Source organism: Lagenorhynchus albirostris, chromosome 15, assembly GCF_949774975.1.
Source record: "Lagenorhynchus albirostris chromosome 15, mLagAlb1.1, whole genome shotgun sequence".
Lineage (NCBI taxonomy): Eukaryota > Metazoa > Chordata > Mammalia > Artiodactyla > Delphinidae > Lagenorhynchus > Lagenorhynchus albirostris.
This window is the reverse complement of record NC_083109.1, coordinates 8,334,939-8,358,347: the sequence shown is the minus strand read 5'-3', so window position 1 is coordinate 8,358,347 and position 23,409 is coordinate 8,334,939. Positions and strand designations below refer to the sequence as shown.

At 44.5% G+C, this 23,409-nt stretch overlaps 1 protein-coding gene across 1 annotated transcript in view; it reads right to left on the bottom strand.

Moving 5' to 3' along the window:
- Nucleotides 1-23,409, bottom strand: part of BCAS1 (brain enriched myelin associated protein 1) — a 158,556-nt gene that overhangs the window by 93,735 nt on the left and 41,412 nt on the right. Inside the window, exons 2-3 of the mRNA XM_060122907.1 lie at nt 2,014-2,090; nt 867-875 (exon numbers count right to left, since the gene is read on the bottom strand). Of these exons, the coding sequence (XP_059978890.1) occupies nt 867-875; nt 2,014-2,085 (81 nt within the window). The 5' untranslated portion in view covers nt 2,086-2,090. The remainder of the gene's footprint in view (nt 1-866; nt 876-2,013; nt 2,091-23,409) is intronic.

The following is a 23,409-nucleotide window of genomic DNA, read 5'->3' as shown; positions in this document are numbered from 1 at the left end:
TTATTTACTGTAGACATTTAAAAAGATTATACATATATATGTATGCACAGATGTACATATATATACACACGCACATATACACATACACTCACATGGAAAGGAAAAAAGGTTGCAAAAAAGAATGTATGTTACATAATGTCATTTTAGTAATAAAATAAATTATACCTCTAATAGTTGGCATTAACTGAATATTGATTATATGCTAAGTACTTTGCATATCGTGTCTTATTTTGCCAATACTATTAGTAGTATAATATATGTTAATAAGTGAAGAGAGAAAAAAAACCTAAAAGACTAAATACTCACCTCCTGATGATGGGAAACTACTGGGGAGATGTGGAAGATGTTTCTTTTCTTTATATTTTTGTAACAGTTTTGCTTAAAAGAAACCTGTGTTGGGAGTTCCCTGGCAGTCCAGTGGTTAGGATTCGGTGCTTTCACTGCCGGGGCCCAGGTTCAATCCCTGGTCGGGGAATTAAGATCCCCCAAGCCACATGGTGTGGCCAAAAATAAATAAATAAAAATAAAAGAAGCCTGCGTTCCTGAATTTATCATTAACCCCACCAAGAAATCATAAAATTGAAATATCAAACTCATGAGATCATTTGGGTCTGAGGTCATAACAGGCATCCCTGGGGTAACACTTGGTGTGCAAATTGATTTACTTGGCTCACAGAAGTTTTGTATTTTTTTTTTAAGTATTTTGGAATCAGTTGCCAATATTTAAAAAATCAGGAGGTTGCATTAACACCATTTTCCAGCTTCACATGAAAAATAAATCTCTGGGAACGTGCTGAGGGTGAAGTTGGTCAGAACCAGCTGTCTGCAAACGGGCTTCACCCTCCTGCTTTGCTCATTTTTGTCACTGCCTGGTCCTGGAGGCCACAGGCTCCCAGACTCGGAATCATTTGGGGATCTTAGGAAACTACTGATGGCAGGGCCCCTACCCGGAGGTTGTGTTTTAGTTGGTCTCAGGTGGTGCTGGGCATCGGGCGTTTTCACCATTTCCCAGGGATTCTAATACGTGGTCAGGTGTGAGAATCTTCTCTGACTGCAGCCTTCTGTTCTGAGCAGGAATTCCCTCTATGCTGTGATCAATATCAGTTCGTAGGTATTACCTCCTCCTACAATGATCTCCATGTCTAACTGGGCTCTAGATCTTAAACTGAGTTGATTGCAGAAGCACTGGTGGTGGACATTTAGCTTCTCTGCTGCCTGCTTGTAGATCTAAGGTCTAAGGAGAAGCATTTGGGTGTCCCTGGCCTCAGCCCTCCAGAGCAATCTTCTAAAGGAGAGATTCACAAACAAGAAGTGCTACACGCTGGCTGAACACGCAACAGGGGAGGAGCCTTGAAAATCCAGGTGCCGCCCTGGTTCCCACACACAGATTCTGATTTCATTGGTCTAGGGTACAATTCCAGCCTCACGATTTATGTTTAAGTTTCCCAGATGATTCTAATGTCCAGCCACGGCTGCAAACTGCTGATCAAAAACTGGGTTTCTCATCCTCAGCACTGCTGATACTTCGGGCTGGATCATTCTCTGCTGTGGGGCCGTCCTGTGCATTGCAGGGTGTCTAGTAGCATCCCTGGCTCTACCCACTAGATGCCAGTAGCACTACCCGAGTTGTGACAACCAAGAAACATCTCCAAACACTGCCAAGTGTCCCCTGGTGGGGAGGCAAAATCACCCACAGCTGAGAACCCCTGGTCTAAACCCACCTGGGAACAGAGATCAGATTGGCCCCAGGGGAACCAATCACCATGGAGACAGGTTTCATAGGCTCCCAGCCCTGCAATTTCTGACTCAGCAGGCCTTGAGCGGGGCCTAAGGGCCTGCACTCTTAACAAGCTCCTTGATGGGTTCTGGAGGTTTGAATACAACCGAACAACCCCTGGGAAAAGCAGCATCAACCACGCCTCTGTGATGAGCCCTGGGCAGGCTGTTTATTCTGCCGTTACCCCAGACTCTCCCAACTAGTAGCTAATGACCCAGTGACCATAACTACACCACCTTGTGAGTGTCCGCTTCCGAGTCGTTCTCTTGGTCCTCGACTCTTTGGGGGACACTCATTTGGTTACCCATTGTTCCTGCAACAGAGAAAAAGAGAGACACAGAGAAAAATGAAAACCCAAGGCCAGCAGAAGTCTCACTCCTGCCTATAAAACTAAGGTGCAGAAACTGCCAAGGTATTGTGGGTATATTATCACAAGCCCCAGGTAGACCAATTGCTTGTGTCTATTTTGGGGAATGAGGGGAGATTTTGGGCTCATAAATTCAACAGAATTAAAGTCAAATGCAGCCCCAGTTTTCAATTACATTTCATTGCTGGGAGAATATTATCATCTCAAAAAGGATATTCCGTGTAGATAACATTTTCTTCTTTCTTAGCCAGTCACAACTATTATATCAAGGAGATTTTAGAATGAGGACAGTTAAAATAATACTTATAATTTGTAGTATTCTCTGACCCTCAAACTAAATTTAGTCCTGTTAAAACTTCTCATAGGACTGGCTTTTTTTTTTTCACAGCATTTAGCACTACGTGTAATTGTGTGTTTATTTGGCTATATTTTCATTCATTTATTGATTCAACAAATATATAGTGAGTGCCAGCTCTGTACCTTACGCTGTGCCACACACTAGAGTTACAGCTGTGAATTAAATGGATGAGGCCCCCGACTTCATGGAGCTGAAATCTGTTGGGTGGACAGACAATAAACAAATAGACAATAAATCCACAAATCAGGCCGTTTTCGATAGTTCAAGGCAGCATGATGCAGTGGTTATGAGCACAGACCGGGAGCAAGACAACCTGGGCTTGAACCCTCTCCCTGCCCCTCACTGCTGTGTGTCCTTGGATGAGTTGATTAGCCTCTCTGTGCCTTACAGGACTGCTACGAGGACACAATGAGTTAATGCTTGTTAAGCGGTTAGAATAATGTGTGGCTCTTAAGAAGCAATATATATGTTAATGCGTTATCAAAACACATAGGATTCAGTGCTATGAATAAAAAGGAAATTTGTAACGTAACAAGAGGGGGGCCACAGCAGAGGGCAAGAGGTGGCAGCACTGAATAGGATGGTTCTAGAATGAAGTAACAATTGATCTAGATTTGGAGGGCAAAACAGAGCATTTAACTTCTGTCTGCCTTCCCCAATAAACTGTAAGCACCACGAAGGCAGGGACTGTCTGTCTTTACCCACTGTTGTATCTCCTATTCTCAACACTGCATTTGCATTGATCAGGTGCTAAATTATTACTTATTAGTTGAGTGGAGGGAATAATCATTCATAACAACCCCTCACCCGGCAGGCAGGCGCTGAACTAGACACTTACCCACATTATCACTAAACCTCTCAAGAGCCTTGTTAGAACAATAATGGTAATAGTTAACAATAATTTAGCATGTTCTCAGTTCCAAGCACTGTTTTCCAAGAGCGTTTCCTGTACCGTCTCATGTAGCCCTACACACCCGTGTGAAAGAGGCGTTGCCATCGTGTCCCTCTAGCTGAGAGGAAGCTGAGTCACAAGGAGGTAAATTACTTTCCAAAGGTCAGCCTGTTAAAGATGGTAGAGACTTTGTAAAACAATTATACTCCAATAAAGATGAAAAAAAAAAGATGGCTAGATTCAAACACCGGCTGCCTGTGCTCCCAACCACTGGAATGTTCCACATATAACTTTACAAGGGGAGGTAATAATATGTCCCACATATTATTACCTCCCCTTGTAAAGGAGGGAATTGAGTCTCCCAAACTCACCCAGGACACATCCAGAAAATGGCCGAGTGAGGATTTGACCCAGAGTATGTCTGGTTCCAGAAGTGGGACTCTTTCAGCCACTCCAAGCTTCCTTACTACCTAAAAGCTTTTCCACGCACACAAACGATTCCAGCGTAGCGTGCGTCTCCAAAGACCTGGCTGCTGGCTCATCTGCCCTGATGGCTCCCAGAATAACAGCCAGGGCTTTTGCTTTCTGGCTGAAAGCAGCCAGTGCATCTCCAAGGATTCCCATGGGCCTCTGGCCCATGGTATGAGTTTTTATGCCCTGGTAATAGACTCAAGTAATCAGAAATTGGGGAGGCCAGAAAAGGGCTTTCTTGGGGGAACCTGGTAGATATCAGAATCTGGGGATTATATATGTTTACTAACTACAACATGTAATCAGGCTGAGCAGTGCTAAAACATACAGGACACTAGTTATGTTGCAATATTTTCTATTTATAAAATCCAAGATATACATACTTACAATAGGCCATCACTTCATCTATAAATGGGACTTTATGAATATAATATTGAATATTCAAGGCCAGGGTCAGGAAATGACAGCTGGGGGACAAATCCAGCCTGCCGCCTGTTTTAGTATGGCCAGTGAGCTAAGAATGGGTTTTACATTTATAAGTGGTTGGAGAAAAAATCAGAAGAATCATAGATTGTGACACATTAAAATTATATGAAATTCAAATTTTGGTATCCATAAATAAAATTTTATTGGAAGACGTCCATGCCCATTCATTTATGTATTATCTACGTACGTCTGCTTTCACGTACTGAGGCAGAGTTGAGTAGTTGCAACAGAGACCATATGGCCTGCAAAGCTTAAGATATTTACTGTCTGGCCCTTTCTACAAAGTTTATCACTTCTGCTCAAGATCACCCTGGGTAACATATATACCCATTTTGCAAATAAGGAGATTGAAGCAGCTGGGAAGTTAAGTGTTGCCCAAATTGAGACTGACCAGGATTTGAACCCACTGTGTATAAAAATAATGACAACAACACTCTAACCATAGTAATGATAAGATAGTAATAATAATAATAACAACAACAAATTTGGTGAGTGCTTACGATGTGCTGAGAAACTGTTCTAAGAGCTTTACTTGCTGTAAATGAATTCATTCCTTATAGCAAATCAACAAGGCAGTGGCATCATCATTCCAGTTTTACAGATGAGAAAACTGAGCTTTGTAGGTTAAATTCCTCGACCAAGGCCACTTGCAAAAATGGACACACACTAGATGACATCTCCATCATCCAGGTTTTATAAAATTAAAAATTGTTTACCAAAAGATTTACAAACTTTCAAAGTTCCTGTTATTCAATCTAAATTTAGTCCAATTTGGGGGCTACCTTCAATAAAAATATTTGAGGTTATGAAAAAATCTTTGGACTGGGAGAGATGTCATGTGTGCAAGCAGGAGAGAAATTTTTTCAACCCACAGAGTTCGGGTTCGAGTTCGGGTTCCATCACCCCAATCATTGCACTTTTAAGGAGCCTCTTGGCAGATTCAAGGCCAAATGGACTCAGAAAAGGAAAATCCATTTGCACGTCTTTTGCGGGGACAACTTGGACTCAGATAACATTGCTTTCCACCAGCAGTTACAACATATGTGTTGTGAAATTGCTCCTGCCCTTCCTTCAAATTCTGCGAGGAGCCTGATTTCCACGAGACAAAAACAGTTACTGCCACCTATTGGTCAATGTCAGTATCGGCAGAAATGAACATATTCAGCCTCCAGGGCAAGGTCAAAATGTCTGGGGAGGTCAAAGGAAACGGTTTTACATTTCGCAGTTAAACCTTCCGATAAAAGTTGGCAAGACAGTGGCAAGTCCTCTAGCCCCAAAGATAGTACAACTAATAAGACAATAATGATGATCACATCTGCCTTATGACGTGCCAACCCAGTGCTAAGAATTCTAGGCGGAGAGCACTGCAGCAGGATAAAAATGTGGGCTCTGGAGACAAACCACCAAGTTGAGAATCCCTGCTCGGCTACATACTGAAGGAGTGACCCTGAGCCAGTGACTGAGCCTCACTGGGCCTCAGTTTCCTCTTCTGTAAAATGGGGATAGTAAGGGCACACACTTAAGAGTTTCATGGGAGTTAAGGCGTTAATACGTGGAAGGTGCCCCGAACAGGGTCTGGCACGCAGTGAGTACCCTGAAGGTGTTCTTCAGGATTAGAAGTATCACCATGATCATCACTGAGATTTTCAGTCATTTTCCCCCAGTTGTCTGATATGATCAACTAAAGAACTTTGCAGCACTTCTGATTCCCATGATCGTCTCACCAAAAAGTCAGGTTGGGGCCCTGGATCTGTATTTTTAGCAAATGCACACAGGTGATTCTCACGATCAGGCACATAAGGGGAAACACCGTGATGGGGAACAGCAACCAGGTTGTCCCGGGAATGAGGGCATTCTGGGATGCAGGACTTTCCTGTTAAAGCTAGGAAAGTCCTGAGCAAACCAGGATAAGCTGATCACCCTGGAAGCCAGGTCGGGGACTCTGTGAGGCAAGGACCCTTTTTATCCCCATTTAGCAGATGGTAAAACCGAGGCTCCAGGTGGTCCAGATGACAATTCCTGTCTGTGATGAAGTTTTCTCCAGTCTCCAACAAAGGAGAAACATAAATTAGATGACAAGTTTTTTCATCAAGAAAAACATATTCTTTGAAAGAGCTAGGTTTTATTTTGAAAAAAAAAAAAAAGTTTGAAGGTGATGTCAAAGTGCCCCTTCTTTGATGAACTGATGGTGTGAGTTGTTTTGTTCTTATGACCTCATCTGACATTAAACACAAGCCTCCATATGGCAGAGGGGTTTGTTTTTGAAATTGGACTCATGTTTGAGGGCCCAGCATTTGGAGAACATGGGGTAAGTCTTTGGACGGGGCTCATTCAGATGAGAAAGTCCCTTTACTTCTCCGCTTCCCGACTGTGTCCTTGAGGCCAGTCTTCAAACTGGGTTACACATTAGAATCACCGTTGGAGATTTAAATGCCCGGGCCCGGGCCCCAGCCAGACCCATTCCATCAGACTCCCCGGGGTGGGGCCCCAGCATCGGAATATTTTCAAGATCTCTGGGTGACTTCCATGAGAGCTGAGGCCAAGAGGTGCTGTTCTGGATATTCTGGGGAAGTGAGCATCCCCCAGGCCAGGGACCCTTCCAGATGCCGACTACCCTGGTACCCAGAACCAGCTCGGGATTCTCAGATGGAGGAAGCGCATTGGCTTTCAGGTCCCACAAATCACAATCAGCCTGGGCATTTGAAAATATTCACAACCCTTTCAAAGCACTTCTTTTTTTTTTTTATTGGCTGCACCGCCCATGTGGCATGTGGGATCTTAGTTCCCCGACCAGGGATGGAACCTGCACCCCCTGCAATGGAAGTATGGAGTCTTAACCACTGGACCACCAGGGAAGTCCCGCACTCCTTTCTGAGCCCTCTGTTTTGTCAGCCCGAAAATCAAAAGAAACCTCCTGGGTCTCCGGCTTTCCTTCCCTGAGAATAGGGGTGCAGGGCACATTTGCTCCTGGACAGCCTCACCTCCTGATTGGTTGTTGAGAAGTGAGGGGCACGTGCCCCGCGGGAGGAGGGTAGAAGGGCAGCCTGAGCGGGGAGCCATCACTCTCCTCCGTTTCTGGGCACCCCCTCTTCCCCCTCATGAAAAAGAGCTCTGGAGTGACACATGCCTCTGTAAACCCCACGATTGTGAGGCTTTGGGCCAAGCACTGGGCCCTTTCAATGCATTTTTCTTGTGGAAAATGACAGTATTCGTAATGGTGACAACAATAAGCATGTTCTGAGTGTCTCCTATGTGCCGAGCACTTCTTTTTTTTTTTGCGGTACGCGGGCCTCTCACTGCTGTGGCCTCTCCCGGTGCGGAGCACAGGCTCCGGACGCGCAGACTCAGCGGCCATGGCTCAGGGGCCCAGCCGCTCCGCGGCATGTGGGATCTTCCCGGACCGGGGCACGAACCCGTGTCCCCTGCATCGGCAGGCGGACTCTCAACCACTGCGCCACCAGGGAAGCCCCCGAGCACTTCTGATTTGTGTGTATTGACTTCCCTTGGCCCTTTTGCAACCGCTCTCTGGGTTAGATGCTATTTTCTCAATTTTCTTTTTTTTAATTGAATGAAAGAGTCTTTAAATTCTACAGTGCTTTACAATTTTCAAAAGTTTCACACACATGGTTTCATATAATCCCATAATAACCGTTTCCCCTCACCACTATATTGCCCCTCCCCCGTTCCCTCTCCCTACTGGTAACAATCCATTTGTTCTCTATCTGTGTGAGTCTGCTTGTTTTTTTGTTTTAGTCACTAGTTTGTTGTATTTTTTAGATTCCACTTATAAGTGATATCATACAGTATTTGTCTTTCTCTGTCTGATTTATTTCACTTAGCAAAATGTTCTCCAAGTCCATCCATGTTGCTATAAATGGCAAAATTTCATTCTTTTTTATGACTGAGTAGTATTCCATTGTATATAAATATGTGTGTGTGTGTGTGTGTGTGTGTGTGTATCACAACTTCTTTATCTATTCATCTGTTGATGGACACTTAGGTTGCTTCCATGCCTTGGCAATTGTAAATAATGCTGCTATGAACATTGGAGGGCATGTATCTTTTTGAATTAACATTTTTGTCTTTTTCGATATTTTCTCATTTTTTTTGAGAAACTGAGGCACAGGAAGGTTGTGACACTTACCCAACAATCTTTATACATCACAGTAGTGTGTGGGAAAGGTTAAATGAGGTAGGCACGTAGCAGGCACAGAGCTAGTATATTAAATTATATAATGTCTGGTGCATTTGGTCCCACTTATCCAGGACTATATATTTACATTTTATATTTCAGATCTTGTCATATTTCTTGATGAGTTACATTATTATATTAAAATGTTCTCCTTAGGGGCTTCCCTGGTGGTGTAGTGGTTGAGAGTCCGCCTGCCAATGCAGGGGACACAGGTTCGTGCCCTGGTCTGGGAAGATCCCAGAGGCCGCGGAGCGGCTGGGTCCATGAGCCATGGCCGCTGAGCCTGCACGTCTGGAGCCTGTGCTCCACAACGGGAGAGGCCACAACAGTGAGAGGCCCGCGTACCACTGAAAAAAAAAAAAAAAGTTCTCTTTAGAAATATGCTTCTGTTTCTCACAATGATTCAAGAGCAGTGTTTCTCAAACTGGGGCCCCCCCAAGGGACATTTGGAAATGTCTGGAGACATTTTTAATGGTCATGACTCAAGATGGGAGGCTGCTACTGGCATTCAGTGGGTAGAGACCAGAGTTGAGGAATAAAGATTAGCTATTATTATAAATGGTAAATAAAGTGTGCCATACTTTAGAAACAATAACACCTACTATTTCTACAGTGCCTTCTCTATGCTGGGTATTGCTCTGAATGCTTTTCTGTATTAACTCTCTGTATTAACTTTTCTGTATTAATTTTTTTTATGCTTTTCGTATTATATCCTCCTAAGAACTTCATGAGGCAGATATTCTTTTGGTCCCCATTTTACAGATACAGAACCTAAGCCCAGGGACCCTAAATTTCTTGCCTAAGATCATGCTATGAACTGAATTACATCCCCCTCCAGATTCACATGTGGAAACCCTAGCCCAATGTGACTGTATTTAGAGATAGATTAGAGGAAGTTATAAGCGTGGGGCCCTAATCCTCTAGGATTAGCGTCCTTATAAGAGGAGACACCTAAGAGCTTGCTCTCTCTCTCCCACGTGAGGACACAGCAAGAGGGCAGAGGTGTGAGGACTGCAAGCCAGGAAGAAAACTTTCACCAAAATCAGAATTGGTTAGGATCTTGACCTTGGACTTCCCAGCCTCCAGAATTGTAAGAAAATAAATATGTGTTGTTTAAGCCACCCAGTCTATGGTATTTTTGTTATGCAGCCTGAGCTGACCAATACAGATGATCAGCTAGTAAGAAGAAACATCAGGACTTAACCCTTGGCAGCCTCGTTCCAGAGTTCAAACTCTTAACTTTCTTACCTTTACTGTCTCCTCTGCCATATAACTTATGCTATATTTTATTTATTAATACAACATAGAATATTAAATATTTATTGCATATGTGTTTTTGCAGTGAGAAATTAAAATCATAACTAGTCAAGGAATGTAGCCAGATCTAAAGTGAGGAATAAAAAATTGAGAAGTCATCAATAATCTTTGGAAAGATTTAGCCCGAGGGCTTGGCAGTAGTCAGATGAGAAAATGTTAGTTTTTACTATTTATTTCTCATATTAATGTTATGATCCCATTAGCTCTGTGGTCTGATCCACAAGTAAATTGGCCATTCTGGAAGTTTCCTTTGAATCCCTCATTTACTCCAGTGATTTGTGTTCATGTGGCTTCATTTAATCAATTAATTAATTTTAAAGATTTTTAATTGAATAAATTTGATGTGTAACATTGTGTAAGTTTAAGGTGCAACACGTTATTTTGATACATTTATATATTGCAAGGTAACTGCCGATGTAGTGATATTTATCACATTACACAATTGTAAAGCAATATTATTTTCTATACTCATTATACTGTGTACTAGATCTCTATGGCTTATTTATGACTCGTTGCAAGTTTGTTCTCTTAGACACCTTCACTTTTATCCCCTCCTAGCCCTCCCACCACCGCCAGCATCTCCTCATTTTAGTTACAGCTTAACAGTATGCCGTCCTCCTGGGAACAGATCAAACACCAAATATGGTACAACCTGCCCTGCAGCTGCCTTACCAGCCGGCAGCTAAATGACTGTTAAATGAAAGGAGGAGGTCCTCGAATGGTGGAATGGCGACAGAATTAGTCACCAAGTAAACAGAAACACCTTGGATCAATGCAATGGCATGCAGGCCAACTGTGGCCCTTCTCACCACCCATTGAGGGCGGTGTCAACATGGCCAGGCTGGCGCACCAGCAGAAGCCCTCTGCCCCCCAACTCCAAAGGCAGGGTCAAGATGAGTAAGGAGAACAGACCTGCTCTGCCAGGTCCCATAGTCCTGCATCTCCCCACGGTCCCCAGCACCGTGCTGGGAACATGGGCTGCAGTGTGCAGTGGTGCAGGCTGCCACCTGCACGAGGGAGCACATGAGGACTGAAATCCATCCGTCTCTGTGCTCCCCAAGTCCTGTGCCCTGCGCCCTGGCATGGGCCCATGTGGGCCCAGGGGAAGGAGCTTCTTTATCAAAATGGTGCTGAGTGTTTTAGGAACCCTTCGTAACTGATGTCCTGCTATTGGAACACTCCATTGTGTTTGCATCCATTTACGCCTTGTTGTTCCTAGAAGGGTCAGAGCTCAGTATCTTATTCTGAGCGTTGCATCAACCATTTTTAAGCTAATAAAGATAGCAGGTAACATTAACTGCAGGCTTACCATGGGCTGGGCAGGGCCAGGAGTAGGGTGGGACAGGAGAGGCATCCGGGTGCAAAATGCAAGGAGGCTTCCCCCTCAAGGTTGGGTAGGTGCAGATGGGCACCTAAGAGTGAGTGCCTCCCTGAATTTTGCCTCCAAGGTGCCTGGGGCCAGGCACTTTATTTACATTATCTCTATTTTCTCTTTCAGCAGCCCACATTATTCCCCCATTACACAGATAAAGAAACTGAGCCTTAGTGACGCAAGCCCTTCATCCCTAGAATATACGCTCCATGAGGGCAGGCACCTTGCTTTTCCTGCTTGCACAGAGCGAGCCCTCAATTCACCTTTGCTGATTAAATGGATAAAGGAGAGTAAAGTAATCCTGATCAGAAAGAAAGCTCTGGAGAGGCAGAGCTAAGGTTGAACCTGGTTCCACGTGACTCAGGCACTCAGATCCTTAACCACGTCCAGGCCCAGGTCTGGGCAGCAAAAGAAGCTGCTGACATGGTGACGCTCCACAAATGTTTAACCCGCCAGCAGCTCGGGCAGGCCTGTGGGAGCCGAGAGCAGCCCTCCCAGGTCTTTTCCAACCCTCTCCCTGTGCATCCCATCCCTGGGAACAAGCCAGGATGGGCTTTTCCAGGCCCATTACTCTCCTGAAGCACATGCCTTTTTCCTAAAAAGACAACCCTTCCCAAGTTTCAGAACCCTTTGGAAAAAACACCCACCATGATTTGGGACCCCTTAAATTGAAAACTACATTAGCACAGCCCTCGCTTGCCTTTTATTTAGGGAGAGAGGAAGGATCTATACAGCCTAGGCATCTAGGGCAGTGCAATCGGCTCAGAGTGCCATGAGGATGGGGCCAGGTGCCCCCTGGTGTAAAATTTAAGGGGCACCAGAAAACTAAGCCATCAAGATAGACGATATATTTTATCACAATATTTAAAAAAAACAAAGTTAGTACTGGGACTGATCCTATCTTTACTAAATATGTTGCTACTTTGTTCACAGTGGAGTTTTGGCATTGATCTTAAATTTTTAAACCATTGCCTTAAAATATAATTTATCTCGAAAACTGAGTTTTTTGGTGTCTCTTAAATTTTGCACCCAGGGTGAGTGCCTCACTCCTCTCACTGAAGTTCTGGCCCTGATCGGATCCCAGTTTCACAACTTCCTTTCTGTGAGCTCTAGAAGGAGTTCCTACCCATGCCCTCCTCCAACCTCATTTTCCTAATTATCAGACGGCGATGATGATATAACAACAACAAAAATAACAGCTAATGTGTCAAGCGCACAGGTGTTCCCATGCGTTGGTCTCCTCAGCTCTCATGGCTGTCACTCTGATCTCGGTACTATGATAATGCCCATTTTATAGTTGAGGAAACTGAAGCCCAGAGAGTGAAGTCACCTGCCCCAGAGCAACCAGGCAGCCCAAGGTGGGACTGAGACTGGTCCCACCCTCTCGTCACCATGACTCTTCAAAGCAGGAAAACTTCTGAGGGCAATGCAAATTTCTGCAGTTGTGCTGCTGGGATTTGAATCAGCACCTACCTCAAGGGGCAGTCTTGAATGTTAACTAGGACAATTTATGTGAACAGCAGGATTCACAAAAGGCACTCGGGGAGTCCTTCTCCCTGTCTCCTTTACTTCCTTAGACAATGGCCCTAGACACAGACTCAAAGTTGGCTTTACTATGGGGGATTCTTGTCCTGATGGTGGTCCCCAAATCACACAGAATACCCTTCCACCTGCTGACTTTCCCCCAAGGTTTACACTTGAAATGACGCTCCATTGTTCCATGCAAATAGGAGCTGTTTCTGTTGCTTTGAACTTGACACTGCCCACATTGCCATTTAATCTTTGTATCCTTTCAGGTAAGGCTATCTTTGGGTCCATTTCACAGATGGTGAAACTGAGGCTCTCACATACCCAACGCCACGCAGTGACTCAGCGGCAGAGCCGGGGTCAAGCGCAACCCTCTCTGAGCCCTGGCTTCTACATTTCACTGCCTGCCACAAACAACAAACCCTCCAGCCACGCTTAAAGGATCTGGAAGCACTTACCTGCTGAGCCCCTGGTGGGAGTGTCTTCTGTCCTCTGGTGTCACCTGGAGCTGCTTTTACTTGGAGCGCTGTGTCTCCAGCTGGTGCTGCCCAGTGCCAGGCTGTCAACTGGGCCCGGTGGCTCCCTGCCCTTTGCTTCCTCGTCCGCAGCCTGCTGGCTGAATACACAGAGCAGGGCAAACACAAGTCTGGGTGGAGCCCTCCCCTCCCCGACTGCCCTATAGAAGCAGGTTCTGTTCCTGGATTCAGGGGCTGTCCTCACCTCTCCAATAAAACCCGAGTACCTGATTTCTCTTGTGCTAATGCCTCCCTGGCACCACAAGCATCCTGTCTGGTTGCCCTCCCCGGCCGCAGCTGCTCGGGTTGACCTGGGTAGCTAATTCCCCTCCCCGGTAACCACGGGTCATGGGCAGAGCAGGGAAAACACGTTCTGTAAGGTTTTACCGTTCTGTCTGCCTTTCACCTTCACTCTTTCTGGAACACCCCCTCCGCCACCACCTAACCACCTAATCGGGAGGAAATAACATCTCACCCACTGCACTGCCCCCAGTCACATAAACATCACTCCCAAAGAGCTTTGGATACTGGAAGGCAGGTAACCTAAGGGTGGCTTATTGCTCTGGAGACAGAGCATGGCATTGGAAAAGGCATTCTTTTTCTCTGCAGGCCAGAAATTCCAGACAGGCTATTTATTTTATTTAATTCCAGCAAGGATATTTACTAAGGTGTCTTAGAAAGACATATGCAAGGCAGTATGAGAGCATAAATAAAAAGATAACAAAAGAAGATAGAAAAATAAGAGTGCGTACAGCAAATGGGACCAGGACCACATATAAATCTGCATGTGGATTTACAAACTTGCTATGAAGGCTTCACAGATGTGGCTTTGAGCCTCCTGATAGCCACTGCGAAAAGGGAAACGTGATAAGTTATATTATTCAGTGATCTTGAAAACATTCAGGAGAAATACAAACTAGTAATTATTGTGGCTTTATTCATTAATATGCACATCATGAATACTTGTTGAGCACTGGGCTATATATAGGCCTGCATTTAGAGTGGTGAGGAAAAGAGGCCCTGTCCCCACCCTGTCCGGGCTCATTATAATTAAACACAGAGTCCTACAAATAGAGTCACAGAGTCGGATCCTCATTATGAAACAAAAGCCGAGGCTGCTAAGAGAGAGAAACAGGGAGAGCTGGAGAAGGCCCCTTTCAGAAAGCCACATTTAAGGGACAAAAATACTATTGAAATAAAAACTGAATTCACAGCTGGATGCACCATAATTAGGTCTATAACCTCAAGTTCAGCTCAGCACTGTACCTTTAAATCTGGAATGTAATAAACCCAATTGCTAAGCAGCTGTCAGGCGCGCACACAGTGCGGACACAAGCACAGAGGCAGGCTGGCCTTGGGGGTCAAGGGCCTGGGCTCCCGGACCCTGGGTTCACACGTCACCAGCTGCTGAGTGGAACAAGCAGCTTGCCCTCTGCCCCCCTCAGTCTCTGCCGCCCCTCTTGGCTGCCAGTGCCTTGGAGCTGATTTGGTGCTGGTTTTTGTATCCCGACTCTCAGCACCCTGCAGAACGGGGTGACCACCTCCCCGCCGTCGAAGAGGTGCTGGGCAAGCACTTCCTGATGGGACCGCCCCCCCCATCATTACTTATGACAATAAGTGCCCCATGGATGGCATTCTACTCTTTGCAAAGCATTTCACATCCACCCATCTCAGTTACGTCCACGCCATGATTAGGAGTTTGGCATCTGTTTTACGGGAGAATTAATTATATGAGGTTTAGGGCCGTGAGTGACTCGGGCCACGAAGGAACATCAGGCAGGGCACTTGGCATTGTGGCTGGTGTATCTTAGAATCTCCTCAAGTGTTACTGAGTAGTGGTAATGTGGGCAGGGCTGGCTACATGATGTGCAGGACCCAGTGCAAGAGGAAAATGTTGAGCCCCTCGCTCTAAAAGCAGGAAATAGTACTGGTAGACATCCTGAGATAGAAAGCGCTTTCCCTTCTTCCACAGTCTCTCGCTACGTGTTATGTATTTTATTTGCTATTCTAAGTCACTCTAAGGAAAGAAAAATTTTAAAAGTTATTAGCATGAGTTTTACCATTCATATTCTATTGTGCAATATCGGTTTTAAATGCAGTGAACTCCTGTGCAGAATCTCCCAAATCACACACTAGTATTTCGCTTTTTTACTAAAGCAGAGTAAATGCCACACAAACTGACTCCACTGTTTTGATTTTGCTTCTAGACACCCACGCATTCTACCAACACCGTGTACTTTCAGTTTATGGAGGAGTAAGGAAGGGTGGAAAGGAAAAGAAGCTACTGGTTGCTCCATCTTTCCTTTTCTAAGTCATCATTTTTGCACATTGGCAGCGAGGTAACATGAGTAACAACTCATGCAATAGGGTTCTTCTGTTGTTCATACTTCTTAGACTGCATCGCCTTCTTTCTGCATTCGAGACAATTTCTGATTTGAATGGAAACTGTGGCTTCTCAGGGCTGCCAGCGCCCCTACAAACTCGGCTGTAGCTACAACACACTGTACTTTATACTCACCTTGAGGCTTGCTAGACACCCACCCATCACGGTCCCCTGGGATTCTCTTCCTGTGGGGCACCATGAATGCTATCTGTGAACAGGCAGCAACAGGCAGCAGGCGTGTGTGCCGTGCTTCCTCTGCTCACGTACCTGCCGCCTTTTCCATCAGATGTTTTTTAAAGATTCTATTGTTTTAGGTTCACAGCAAAATTGAGAGGAAGGTATGGGGATTCCCCATATGCCACCTGCTTCCACACATGCAGGGCTCCCCCTCTATCAGCATCCCACACCAGAGTGATACATTTGTTTCATTCACTGAACCTACACTGACACTTCATAATTACCCCCAATCCATAGTTTTGATTACAGTTCACTCTTGATGTTATACATTCTATGGGTTTGGACAAATGTACAATGATGTGTATCCGCCATTGTAGTATCATACAGACTAATGCCCTGTCCAAAAGATCTTCTGTGATCTGCCTATTCATCCTTCCTTCCCCCTAACCCTGGAAACCATTAATCTTTTTAATGTCGCCATAGTTTTCCTTTTTCCAGGATGTCATATAGTTGGGATCATACAGTTTATAGCCTTTTCAGATGGGCTTCTTTCACTTAGAAATATGTATTTAAGTTTCTTCCATGTCTCTTCATGGCTTGCTAGCTCATTGCTTTTTAGCGCTGGATAATATTCCATTGTCTGGATATACAAGTTTATTTATCCATTCACCTTCTGAAGGACATCTTGGTGACTTCCAAGTTTTGGCAATTATGGATAAAGCTGCTATAAACATCTATGTGCAGGTATTTGTGTGAACACAAGTTTTCCATTCCTTTGGGTAAATGCCAAGGAGTATGATTGTTGGATCACATGGTACGAGCATGTTTACTTTCATAAGAAACTGACAAACTGTCTTCCGAACTGGTGATAACATTTTGCATTCCCACGAGCGATCTAAGAGAGTTCCTGTTGCTCTACATCCTCATCAGCATTTTTATTTATTTATTTATTTTGGCTGCGTTGGGTCTTCGTTGCTGCATGCGGGCTTTCTCTAGTTGCGGCGAGCAGGGGCTACTCTTTGTTGCTGAGCGCAGGTTTCTCACTGCGGTGGCTTCTCTTGTTGCAGAGCACGGGCTCTAGGTGCGCGGGCTTCAGAAGTTGTGGTGCGTGGGCTCAGTATTTGTGGCTTGCAGGCTCCAGAGAGCAGGCTCAGTAGCTGTGGCACACGGGCCTACTCTCTCCGTGGCATGTGGGATCTTCCCAGACCAGGGCTCGAACCCGTGTCCCCTGCATTGGCAGGCGGATTCTTAACCACTGCGCCACCAGGGAAGGGAAGTCTGCTCACCAGCGTCTGATGTTGTCAGTGTTCTGGTCTGACCATTCTAATAGGTTGTCCCATCCAATTTTGCTTCCACAACACGAGTTCAAAGATAAAATTGTTAATAATTTCAAGATGGTGACCACAGAGTGTTAAACCAAGCTCAGGGCACTGGCTGGAGGTAGCAGTGAGTTGACAGACTTCTTGGTGGAAGAATTCACTTCTGACCGTCCACATGGCAGGAGTTGCTCCTGGCCATGCATATTTTAGGTGGTGTTCATCATCACATCTCATGACCTGGTTCTCCTCTTAATCTTTCTTTACCATCTCCACCCCTCTTCAAATATTACAAACTCATGAAGTTGTCAGCTCCTGTTATCAAACTGCTTTCCTGGAATCTGGACTGGAGCTGGTCCCTCTGCTGAAGATTCATCGGAAATCTGAAATCTGAAGTCTCCCTGGCAACTTTTCCAGGCCTCCTCCGGCCAGCACTGCAGACACTCCTCCTTTCTACCTGCAGGCCTCTCACTCATTCTGAGCTGATTTCAGCCATGTTTTTGATCACTGACCCAGAGGGGAGAATGACCCAGACATCACAGTGTGGTCATGCATGCCCACCCTGCTTTGGCTGAGACACTAAATCTAATACATGTGTCCACTCTTCACTTGGCATTCTTCAGATCACTTTCTTGTACATTACCTGATGTGCTCCTTAGTAAAATCATATGACATAAGAGGTATCTACTTGGGTAAGGAGGAAACAGAGGTTCTGAGAAGACAAATGTCTTGCTCCAAATTGAACTATAGACTGACACTGGAGTCAGTTAAAGGCTAAATCCAGGGCCCAGCCTTGATTAGAAACCCAGGCTCTGGAGCCATGCAGTCTAAAAAAGAATCCTGGCTTCGGGAGCTGATTGGCTGTGTGACCTTGAGAAGGTAGATTGCCCTTTCTGTGCTTCAGTTTTATTGTCTGTTAAATGGGGGTATTGGCAGCAGCACCCTGACTTGTGGGAATCAAATGAGATAATTTGATTATTTCAAATGAGAAAATACTTCACACACTGCCTGGCACAAAGTATGGTTCGGAAGGGTTTGGAAAGAAAGGGATGACATTAGCTTCTATATGACAGCACTGATGAGAAGGGAGATCTTGACCTCATGGATCCTAGTCTAGACTTGGGAGCTAGATTTTGAGCATGGACGGGGTAAGGGAGCTCACACAGTCTAACCCATCTGATTCTGCAGACCAGCCTCCAACACCAGCTTTGCAGTGGTCTCCGCACCCACATGCTTATTCAGAGTCTACAGGGACATAAAGGCCGTAGGAGGACCCGCACAGCTACGGAGAGGCTGCCGAGAAGGTGCACAATCTACACGGACTGGCATGGAAATTAAACACCATGTTAGATTCCCACAATTTTAGTCATTTGTTTCTTTCTTCTAATCGTAAGAATTAATGGCTTCCCTGCTAACCCCTGTTCTTGAGGATGGCAAGGGGACAGGACTCCCATCTTCCTAGCTCGTTCCAAGACTTCATTACCATGAACATAGGATAAAACTGTCTAAATATCGTACTGTTGTCAATGTACTGTGCTTCAGAGACTTCAGTCAGAAAGCTGTTTTAAATTAGAAGCATCTGTAAATACTTCTGCAAATAGAGTTGGAAATACGGTATTATGAGGTGCTAATAATTTTCCCTCCCTGTGTGATTTCTCGTGGGGTTTTCCTGCTCACACTGAATGAAGTAAGAGGCAGAGAACATAGATCGGAGGGCAGGCAGGGTTTGTTTTGTTTTCTTTTCCTGCTTTCAGAAAGGTGGACGGGGTTTCCTGGGCAGGAGTGTCAGAAAACCACCTCAGGTCTCCCTCTGTATTAGAGCAAACATGAACAACGACACAGATGCCAACTAGAGATTTCCTTCTGTGGGGACTTCCAGAATAGAGAAAAGGTTACTGTGTCAGAGAGACACAGGCCGTTACTGTATTCATTACGGCCGTGTGGGTGTAAGAGGCATCTGTAGCCCCTGTAGCTGGGTACCCCCACCTCCAATCTTATAGATGGGCGTGGATATCCCTATGTCGATTATTTCACTTTCTTAATAGTAGCACTTCAGACTCAGGTGACACTTTCAAGGCATAATTTCTACGGTTTCCTTTCCCCTTCCTGGTCAGTTAGCTTATTCCCATCACCATGGGGAAAGTGTGTGAATCTTCGGGAAAAGTCCTCCATTTTCCCAGAATCCATCCCGCGAGAGCCCAGAGCAAATCGTACGTGGACCTGCTTATCATGTTTGCAAACGACAAGTGGATCAGATTCTCACCGCGAGAGGAGCAGAGAGCCCGGGGCCAACTGTACTCGTGCAGGACAGGGTGGTGTGCAGATCCCACCCTTTCTTCTTACGCCGTTAACTTAGGATTTTCTGCTTTGGTCGTCATCCGCAATGGATGGATGGATAAAGCCTTCATTACATGAGGAGAGTGTTCAGAGGGTCTCTTTACAGAGGCTCCAGAGTCCAATGGAAGGACAGGGTTTAATCTCAGCTCTGGCATTGAACTAGCCATGTGGCTGCAGGGAATGCTGCAAGGCCTGCCCGGACGCCCCCTCCAGGACTGAGCGCTCGGTCCCAGCTTCTGGAAGGGCTGGCTGTGGATGGCTCTTTCTCTCTCTGGAACTTGCTCTGCCTCAGATCAGCCCTTCCCTGGGCAGTCAGCATCCTATGACTGGTTAGTATACATATAAAGACCTGGTCACCTTGCTTCAGTGGGGACAGCCCTGAAAGGTGGGCTCAGCTCCAGAGCTCCCTGTCGGATTGACAGTGTTTCCCTTCTCCCTCTGCCCAGCCCTGCCCCCTTTACCCCGCCCCCCCCACCCCAGGAGTGGTTCACAAGAGCACACCCCAATAAACTCCCGACAGGCAAATCTCCATCTCAGAGTCTGCATCCCATGGAACCAATCTATGATAATGACCTTAGGAAAGTTGATTTTTTTTAATTGAAATGCACATGGGAAAAAGTGAAAAAAAAATTCAAAAGGTTACTCAAACAAATGTAAACAAACAAAAAAATGGAGCTATCACTCCAACTCTCCTAGGATGACACCCTAGAGCTACGTAATTTTTTTAAAAATTAATTAATTAATTTAAAACGTCTTTATTGGAGTATAATTGCTTTACTACGGTGTGTTAGTTTCTGCTTTATAACAAATTGAATCCCTCTTGCATCTCCCTCCCACCCTCCCTATCGCACCCCTCTAAGTGGACACAAAGCACCAAACAGATCTCCTTGTGCTATGAGGCTGCTTCCCACTAGCTATCTATTTCACATTTGGTAGGAGCTACACACTTTCTTGTGGATAATTTATGATGGCGATTCTCAAAGTGTGGTCCAGGAACCCGTGGATGTCTCTGAGCCTTTCAGGTGGTCCAAAAGGTTACACAGTCTTCATAATATCACTAAGATGCTATTTGCCTTTCTCTCGCTCATCCTCTCACATCTATAGAGACAATAAAAAGTTCATTATATGGTTTCAGATTTCACACTACAACTAACCTTAAGAAACTGTCCTTTGTCAAGTTTTGGCGTGGCATCATAGCACACTACCCACAATTATTTGAAGAGGCTGTTAAAATACTTCTTCCTTGTCCAGCTACAGAACTGTGTGGGGCTGGATTTTCTTCCTATACTTTAACCAAAGCAACATATGGAAACACATTGAAGTAGAGCAGATATGAGAATCTAGCTGTCTTCTCGGAAGGCAGAAATTAAAAAGACTGGCAAAAATGAAAAACTGTACCATTATTTCTGCCTTTTGTTTTCAGTTTTGGAACAAACCAAATAGTTTTGTTGGAAGCTTTTGGAAAAAGAGTTCTTTTTATAAAATGTTATTTTTGTTAACATGGAAAGGGTTTATGATTTTTTTTAAAATGAATTTATAAATATTTTTTAAATTCTTAGCTTTAATTTCTAATACGGCAAATTTCTATAGCTCTAATCCACATAAATAAAAGCACTCTGGGGTCCTCAGTAGTTTTTAACAGTTTAAAAGGGTTCTAGAGGACAAAACTTCAAAAACTGCTCCTCTCTTTTCTCATTACAGAAGGAATAGATGCTCATTATAAAATACGCAGGGAGCAAACGTATAAAAGGAATACTAATCCATAACCCTATCACTGAGAAATACTCTCTTTTGGTATTTCTCTCATTCCATGTCAATATCACAAACATTACTGGTTCTGAAATACTGTTTTGAAGCTAAGATATCTTTTTTTAGAAATCACTGTATATCCTGCCAAATATGTCATTTAAAATAGGGTTTGGAGTGTCTCTGAGTAGCCATGCCCCAGATGAATTAACTACTGGCCATGCTGTACATTTAAGTGTTTGACATATTCCACTATTATACACATGACAGAGATGGACATCCTTGCAGCAGTATTATTGAAGTCATTTCCTAGATTTTCTCGTAGAAGCATTTCCCAGATGTTGAAGTGTGGGATCAAAGGGATAGTCATGTTTTAAAGGCATTTGATACACATGGCCAAATTCCTCTCCACTAAATGGCCTTCCGTGAGGCCAGGGACTGGGTCGCCAACACTCATGATTATATTCTGTTCTTCCACAGATGAATGAATGAATGAATCAGTGTGTGAGAGGGACAGATTCTTTGTATCCAGGTGAAAATTGGGCATTCACAGTTAAAAAAATTATTTTGTGTTTGCTTAGTGAAAAAAGATGACCTCTCATCAGTATTCCATCTCATAATTTTTCCTGCCTTAGTGAACATGAGGGTGAAAATGTTGTCACATGTTTATTGGACATTTGTCTTTATTCTTTGTCAACTGCCAAAACAACTGACACCCAGTTCCGTTTATCTTCCAGGACTTGGCCTCCTTCCTGATCAGCTTTCATTACTCAACCAAGGCAGAGGTGGAAATAAGTGGCATGAGGGCCATAATCTTAGTGATTAATCTTCCCTGATGTTGTCAGAGGGAAGAGTGTTGTTTTTTTGTTTTTAATTTTTATTGGAGTATAGTTGATTTACAATGTTGTGTTAGTTTCAGGTGTACAGCAAAGTGAATCAGTTATACATATATCCACTCTGTTTTAGATTCTTTTCCCATGTAGGCCATTACAGAGTATTGAGTAGAGTTCCCTGTGCTATACAGTAGGTCCTTATTAGTTATCTATTTTATATATAGTAGTGTGTATATGTCAATCCCAATCTCCCAATTTATCCCTCCCCCCTTACCCCCTGGTAACCGTAGGTTTGTTTTCTATATCTGTAACTCTGTTTCTGTTTTGTAGATAAGTTCATTTGTACCTTTTTTTTTTTTTAGATTTCACATATAAGCGATATCATATATTTGTCTTTCTCTGTCTGACTTACTTCACTCAGTATGACAATCTCTCAGTCCATCCATGTTGCTGCAAATGGCATTATTTCGTTTCTTTTATGGCTGAGTAATATTCTATTGTAGATATGCACCACGTCTTCTTTATCCGTGTGATCCAGCAATCCCACTCCTGGGCATATATCTGGAGAAAACCATAATTCGAAAAGATACATGCACCTCAATGTTCATTGCAGCACTATGTACAACAGCCAGGACATAGAAGCAACCTAAGTGTCCATCGACAGAGGAATGGGTAAAGGGAAGAGTGTTTTTTAAAAGCAGGAATTAATTTAATAATCAGGGAACTGCATATGAAAATTCACAGTTCTAACTTGGAAAGGGCTAGGAAGTAGTCTCTCATCACTGTTGACGGGGATTGGACATTGGCTGTACCTTTTATTTATTTATTTTTAAATAAATTTATTTATTTATTTTTGGCTGCGTTGGGTCTTCATTGCTGCACGTGGGCTTTCTCTAGTTGCGGTGAGCAGGGGCTTCTCTTTGTTGCGGTGCGCGGGCTTCTCATTGCAGTGGCTTCTCTTGTTGTGGAGCACGGGTTCTAGGTACAAGGGCTTCAGTAGTTGTGGCACGTGGGCTTCGGTAGTTGTGGCTCGCGGGCTCCAGAGCGCAGGCTCAGTAGTTGTAGCACACGGGCTTTGTTGCTCCGCGGTGTGTGGGATCTTCCCAGACCAGGGCTCGAACCCGTGTCCCCCACATTGGCAGGTGGACTCTTAACCACTCTTAATCCCTCGTAACCACTCTTAATCCCTCTTACAGTACAGGGAAGCCCGGCTGTACCTTTTAAAGATCCATGTTCCTTGCTCAAGTTTCAATTCACCCTGGTCCCCTCCTCTCCCCCTACCCCGACCTCCATCTCCCTCTCTCTTTCTCTGGCCCTGAGTCCCAGCATCATTTGCCATTTAT